Here is a 7,748-nt window from a genome sequence, read left to right as displayed (position 1 = left end):
TTCCACTAGTAGGGATGGTGGTTGGTGGATTATTAAACTAGTCTATAGATTTAGCTCTCTGAAAGGTGTCATGTGATATACTACGAATTATTAATAAGAAAAGAAGAACAATGAATAACCGGTGACTTTCGTTTCCAAGTTAAGTGTTTTTAAATAAGGAAAAATCTAGGAGGTAGCAATTTTATTATGAGTAGTGTTAGAAAGTTAATAGCCTAAATGTACAATGTGTACAATTTTGGGTTCACCAAAGTTTGAACTCTTGATCTTCTGGATCTGAAATTCTAATACTATGTCCTGAAACCACTCATCCAAAAAGCATAATCTGATAGGACAATGTAACACTAATAATCATATCTCTAATACTTTCTAAACCTTCATTGTACACATTGTACGCTTAGGTTATTGGTTACTATACTTTCTCTTTTATTATATTTTGACCAGTATGTAACTAGTAGAAAAATGTGAGCTATTAGATGAAATTTCACATTAATTTCGCACCATCAAATTATCATTAATGACTAGTTAATGGCTAAGTTTCGTTCCAATACCAAGTAATATATAATTAAGCAAACATTTGCTTTGCCATTGCAAAACCTAATAACGTTAGCTTCCTCAAACTCAGTACCAAACTAGTGTGAAATTGTGATGGCGGCAAATGATGTATTCCTGAGTTTTAGAGGAGGGACGCGCTACCGATTCTCGGATCATCTGTATGGTGCTTTGCGCCAAAATAGAATCGAGACGTTCAGAGATAATGAAAATCTGAGGGTAGGGGATGAACTGGAACCTATTCTTATGAAGGAAATCGAAAATTGCGAAATGGCAGTAGTGGTGCTTTGTGAGAACTACGCATCTTCGACATGGTGTCTTCGTGAGCTAGTCAAGATCATTGACTGTCACGAAAAGCAAGGGAAGCAGGTTCTGCCAATTATTTACAGAGTGAATCCTTCAGATGTGTGGGATCAGAAGGGTTGCTATGAGACAGCCATGGCTAAACATGAGAACAGGGAAGACCCTCAGAAGGTCAAAGCATGGCGATTAGCTTTGTCCAAAGTGGAAAAGCTAGGATGGGTGCACTGCAAGGAGGACATGTAAGTTCATTACATTCATTTTTTCTTTAAAATAAGTGCAGAAATTTGTTTGCTCTGTAAGTTGAATTATTGCATATTAGATATTAGTTTTAACTTTCAATTTATTAATTATAATATAAAAAAATACAATATAAAGTGATCATTGATTTTTAAAAGATCAAAATAATACTTATTCTTAAACTATTAAAATGTTATTTGAAAATTTATCCCGTTAACAAAAATAAATTTTAAAAATACAAACAACAAATAAGTCTCAATTTAAAATATGACAAAAAAAATTTATATTTAACAAATGACTTATTAATTTTAATCCAAATTTTTGTGATAATATTTAAATAACTATTTAAAAAGTACAAATAAATAATTAAAGTAAAATTTGATCTCTAGAATTTTTTATTTTTTTAAAAAAATTAGTCATTTACCGTAAATTTTTTTTAATAAAATTTACTTAAAAAATATTTTATTCTTTTAAATACTTGCAAAAAAATTATATTAAAATTTAATATCTAATTTTTTTAAAAAAATATATTTAATATTTAATTATTTTGTCACATTTTTTAATTTTTTGAACACTTATTTTTTATTCGTATTTTCTAGGATTATTTTTTATCTAACATATTAACTTTTTGAATACTGATAAAATTGTGAAAGAATAGGAAAAAGCAAAGAAATAATTTTTATTGATTATTGATTGATTGAATTGAACATGTGTTGTAAACTATGATGGTAAAACTAAATATATATAGAGCATTGTCCTATGAAAGATAAAAGTAGAGATAAGATAAGAAGAGAAAATAACACAAAGATAAGATAAGATAAAATAATAAAGACTAAAATTAGAACTGAATTTATATATTTTGTTGGGCTAAATTTGTGGGCTATAAGACTTCTTTATTATCGTCATGGACTAATATAGAAGAGTAGTTTAATAAATACCACACCCGTAGTTGTTTATATACACTACGAGATTGAATACCACTAATGACCTTAAGATTGCAATTGAATTTTGTGTGTAAGAGAGAAAGAGTAGATAGACAAATATATTTGTCGCTATTTTCGAAAATATAGAAAAATAAAAAACAAATTTGTTATCAAGACCGAAAGTTTTATATATCAGTATATCACTGACTTTAACACCAAATGAGTTTAAAAGTATCATGTTTAAGATTTTCCTTAGTACTTACTTTTTTTTGGTGGATTGCTTATATATTTGTTAATTGTTGTTACTAATCTACCAAAAAATTGTTGTTATTACTAACTCTAAGGGTAATTTTTGTTATATTTATTTTAAATTTCATGTGTAATTTAACAGATTATTATTATTGGTACTTTAAAATTCATCAGTAATATTATATTAATTAAGGAGAGTGTTAGGTAAATAATGACCATATTAAATAATATGAATAATTACCAATAAAATAAAAATATACTACACTTTTAAATTAATTATCTAAATTTTAATATTAAAATAATCATTTATACACCTAGTGAAATGAATATCCGATATATTTATTGATCACATTGTTTAATATTTTTATTGTATACCTATACTTTTTCATTAACTAATTATTGCCAGTAGTTTTTTCCATTTTTTAAAAACGAAACTCATAATTGAGTTCGGTCATATTTTTTTAAAGGGAAGATCATTTGATAAAAATATCAAATATGTTATTTTTAATAATTAATACATTTTGAGATATTGATAATATCTATACCTATAGCACTTAAAGACTCATAGACACTGCGCGCTCAATCCAGGTGGTGGCTTGTAATTGTAATTACCCTTGTGTAAGATTTTGTTTAACAAAAGAATTAAGAGTTTTATAATTGGAGATGGAATAAATTGAGTATTCTAAATTAAATTTAGACATTAATTTGGGTCAGATTCAAGTTTTATATATTACCGTTAGTATATAGTTGGAATGTTAAACTAACAATAATATACATCAATACAATTTAAATTTAAATGGCAGTTCAGGATGAATAAGAATTTATATTTTTGGACGTATCCATTATTATTGAATGTATTAATGAATTAGTTATTTTTGAGTTTCTTAACAAATTAGAATAAAATCGATTTTTTTATAATAATAACAATAAACCTATTTGTTATCAGATCCGGTTGAACTGACTAATTTATATAACCTATTAGATTATGATTTTTTTTTAAACAAAAATCAGGGATATATTTATTTTTTTATCAAAAAATTTAAACATGATTTAGTTTAGATCGTGTAAATCCATCGAATAAACTCGGGTTTAATAATAACATTGCTATAAGTAATTAAAGCATGAAAAAACATCATGCTTGTGCAGGTCTGAACCGGAGTTTATCAAGGTTATTGTTAGAGACACCGCTGGCAGATTACCGTTGCCTGAACCAACTGATCATGTAGTTGGACTGGATACTCGCTGTGAAGAAGTAAAATCACGACTAGATATTGAGTCTTATGAAAATGTTTGCATGTTGGGAATTTATGGACCCGGTGGAATAGGCAAAACCACATTGGCCAAATGTCTGTTCGACAAGATCAAGCGGCAGTTTGAAGCTTCATGTTTTCTCGGTAATGTCAGAGAAAAATCTGAAAGTCGTGAAAGTTTAGAAAGTCTGCAAAAGACACTTTTAGATGACATGGGTGAGGAGACAATAACCGAGTTTGGAAGTGAATTTAAGGGAGGATCTGAAATCAAACGAAGACTTCGCCACAGAAGAGTACTTCTAGTTCTTGATGATGTTAATTCAATAACGCAACTGGAATCACTGGCTGGAGGGCATGATTGGTTTGGTTCAGGCAGCAGAATCATTATAACAACAAGGGATACTGATATGGTAGACAAGCATGTGATGGGTGATGTTGTCACCAAGAAATACAAGATGGAGGAGCTAAATGATGATGATTCCTTGGAACTCTTTTCTTGGCATGCTTTCAACAGCAAAGAGCCTGCAGAGAACTTTGAAAATGTTTCAAGAAATGCAATAAGTTATGCAAAGGGCTTTCCACTTGCTTTAGAAGTAATAGGCTCCCATTTAGGGGGTTTTGAAAGTGTGGATAGCTGGGAAGAGGAACTGGACCAGTATAGAATTGATCCAAGTATTCAAGGAGTACTTAAAAGAAGCTACGATAGCTTGTATGAACTTGACCAGAAAACTTTCTTGGACATTGCTTGTTTCTTCAAAGGAGAGAAATGGGAGTATGTTAAAAGGGTATTGAAAGCTTGCGACTTCTACCCAGTTGTTCGAGTGTTCATTAGTAAATGTCTCATCACTGTAAATCAAAATGGCTGCTTGGAAATGCATGATCTAGTGCAAGACATGGGCAAGGAGATTGTAACGAGCGACTCGCCAACAAACCCTGGTGAACGTAGCAGATTATGGTCTCATAAAGACATTCTTCAGGTTCTCAAAGATGACACAGTAAGAAATTCAATAAACCCCCTGTCAGTTACCCTATTTTTTACACCTACAGATGTTATAATACTTAAGTAATTGATGCTAATTCTCTGCATGTGTTTTATAGGGAAGTAGTTCAATTGAAGGAATAATGCTTCACCCTGCTACCCATGAAGAAGTAGATCATTGGATTACTACTGCCTTTAACAAGATGGAGAACCTTAGAATTTTAATTGTTCGGAATACAATATTTTCAACGGCGCCAAGTTGTCTTCCAAAGAGTTTGCGACTATTGGAGTGGAAAGGATATCCATCAGAGTCGTCCCCACTTGATTTTCATCCCAACAGAATTGTTGACCTCAAGCTACCTCACAGTGCTCTTAAATTGGAAAAGTCATTTCAGGTACACACAACACACCTCTCTAATTTCGCACTAAGCACTTGTTAAGGAATTAATAACATAAAAGTGGGTCTTTTTGAATTCTTTGTTAAAGCAAGCATTGAATAAAACTTAGCATTATTGAACATGCTGACGATCAATTTATTCATCTTTCATTGCAGATATTTGAGGATTTGACATTTATCAATCTCTCCCAGTGTCAGTCCATTACACAAATTCCCAATGTGTCTGGAGCAAAAAGCTTGAGAGTCTTCACACTAGACAGATGCCATAAGTTGGTAAAGTTTGATGAATCTGTTGGGTTTCTGCCAAATCTTGTGTACTTAAGTGCCTCAGAGTGCAGGGTGCTTCGTAGTTTTGTGCCAAGAATGTATTTGCCATCTCTTGAAGTGCTTTCATTTTACTTTTGTAAGAAACTTCAGAACTTCCCAGATGTCATGCAAAAGATGGATAAGCCATTAAAGATTTACTTAGCAAATACTGCTATCAAAGAGTTCCCAGATTCCATTGGTAATCTTATAGGGCTTGAGCATATAGACATTTCAATATGCAGAGGACTCAAAGATCTACCAAGTAGCTTCTTCAAGTTGCCGAAACTTTTCACATTAACCATGGAGGGATGTTATCATCTTAGAAGATCATTTAAGAGGTTCAAAGAGAGTCATTCCACATTAGATGACTGCCCAAATATAAAGAGACTGAACTTCACTGGTGCCAATCTATCAGATGAAGATCTTCATCCAACTATTCAGGTTCTTCAAAAGTTGGAAGACGTCAATGTATCACACAATGATTTTGTATCCCTCCCAAATTGCATCGAACGATCTGTGCACATAAAATGTCTTGATGTTAGTTATTGTAAGAATCTTAAGACAATTCCAGAACTGCCATCCAGCATTCAAAAAGTAGATGCAAGATATTGCTTATCCTTAACTTCAGAGTCCTCAACCGAACTGTGGTCTAAGGTATCTTTCCACTCCCCATAACCTATTCAGATGAATTTTTCAATGTGCAGTTCCTTTTAGACTGATTATTGGTTATATTTGTCTTCTGATATTACAGGTCTTACTAGAGACCGAAAGAATTCAAATTGTGATGCCAAAAAAGGAGATTCCCAATTTGTTTGACTGCGATTCCAGTGAAGGTATTCCTCTGTTTTGGGCTCGCAGAAAGTTCCCTGTTGTTGCTTTAGCATTCATGTTTGGGAGATCCACTGTGAGCAACAGTGTTGCTGAGACAAGGACTGACATCCTGGGTTTCTTCCCTCAAATTGGTTCATCCTTGTCCTTCATTGTTCGCCTTCACTTGTTCATTGGTGGCAAACAAATATTTCCGAAGGATTCCAAATATTTCAGTGTTGGGGAAGATCATGTGCTACTTTTTGATCTACGAGCTTTGTTCAGTGACGAAGAGTGGCATGATCTTGATGCGTATCTTGGAGTTGGAGACGATGGTTGGAAAGCCATTCAGGTTCAATGTGAATCACCATTAAGTCTCAGTCATTGGGGTGTGTATGTGTATAAGCAAGACACAAACTCGGCTGATATTCAATTCAAGAATCCCAATCCCAAATCTCCGTTGTCCGACTTGGTTCCAAAAAGAAGTCCGCATGAACCCCAGGAAAGTATGATGAGACAAGTGGCAGAAAATTTGAATCCAAGAGAATTACTTGGTGACTATTTGCCTCTTGTGGAGTTAACAGAAGTTCCCTCTTTTACATCGGCATTGCTGAGATCGTTGAGGACTGGTAAGGCTGAAGCAACAAGGCCGGAATCTTCGGCCTATGGTGCAAGCTTAAAGCAGGAACATGAAGAATCTAATTGGAATGTTTCGAGGGTGATGGACATGATAAAGGATGATGTGCCTACACATATTGCTGATGCATACTCTAATGAAATACGAGAAGGACGGCGATTTGTAGAAGAACTGATGAGGGCACGCATGGAATTGTTGAAGGAAAAGGGACAAGAGAGGATGGATATTGATATGGCAATCGTTTTAGAGCAACAGCGGTCTGGAAGACCTCCGTCCCGTCGTTATTGGGGAAGGCTGCACATAAAGCATGAAGAGCTAACCGCCAAAGCAATTTTGAGGAAGACAACGCAACTAGCGTGGGGATTTTGGAATCCCGGCAGTACAACGATAAAAGAGAAGGCAACCGCTGTTCTCTTGAAATGCACGGGGCAAGGGGAATCGTCAGAAGAAGAAAATAATGATCCTGTGTTGGCAGAATTATTAAGCCAGATTGAGGAAGATGCTATGCGCTTCAATAGGTCATATGGGAAGATGAAGGCATGTATTATCTTAACTGACGATGCTGATGATCTCATTTCTGAAGAATATACAGCAGAATTCATGCTTATGAGAGGAAAAGAAAATGCGGAAATGAGAGGGATGTCGCAATGGGGAGGGTTTGAATTGTTGCTATATGAAATGATGAGAGCATCAGGAACAAATATGTTTGGATCGGTAGAGTCCGTACCTCGCTTCGAGAAGACATCTTACGGGAAAATAAGGGTGGAGAACTAAGCTCAGTGCAGAAGCGAGATGATGTTCAAGCTTTACAGGTTGGTGTATTTGAATGAGTATTTCTGTTTTCGAGCATTATTTTTATATTTATAACAGCTGTTGTTGTCTTATTTGCTGGTTATAAGTGTGTATGTCGTTTGTTGTTATTGTTCTTGTGTTATTTGCATGTTGAGTTTCTTTTATATCTATTTATTTTGTTATGTTTCATTTGTGGATTTTAATGTTTTTCCATCAATGTAATGGACCTCGTGAAGACGTGTATCAACTATCAAGTATGAACTTACTTTAGCTTCAACTTCTTTTCCCCTTTATGTATATTACTTTGTCATCTCCAAAC

The 7,748-nt window shown here is 33.7% G+C and overlaps 1 protein-coding gene across 2 annotated transcripts; it reads left to right on the top strand.

The window, feature by feature from the left end:
• The first annotated feature begins 608 nt into the window (after positions 1-608).
• Positions 609-7,706, top strand: LOC107463114 (TMV resistance protein N). 2 transcript variants are annotated; one of them, XM_016081855.3, is made up of 5 exons: positions 609-1,091; positions 3,408-4,506; positions 4,610-4,885; positions 5,044-5,847; positions 5,945-7,706. In XM_016081855.3, the coding sequence occupies exons 1-5, from the start codon at positions 646-648 to the stop codon at positions 7,409-7,411; spliced, it is 4,092 nt and encodes a 1,363-aa protein (XP_015937341.1). In that variant the 5' UTR covers positions 609-645; the 3' UTR covers positions 7,412-7,706. The 2 variants fall into 2 exon arrangements, with proteins under 2 accessions (XP_015937341.1, XP_020985388.1); XM_021129729.2 differs by having other exon boundaries at positions 930-1,091; positions 3,382-4,506.
• Positions 7,707-7,748: the final 42 nt, after the last annotated feature.

Source organism: Arachis duranensis, chromosome 8 (genome assembly GCF_000817695.3).
Source record: "Arachis duranensis cultivar V14167 chromosome 8, aradu.V14167.gnm2.J7QH, whole genome shotgun sequence".
NCBI classification, from domain to species: domain Eukaryota; kingdom Viridiplantae; phylum Streptophyta; class Magnoliopsida; order Fabales; family Fabaceae; genus Arachis; species Arachis duranensis.
Note: the sequence above shows the minus strand (reverse complement) of the source record. Positions and strands in the feature narration are given on the sequence as shown.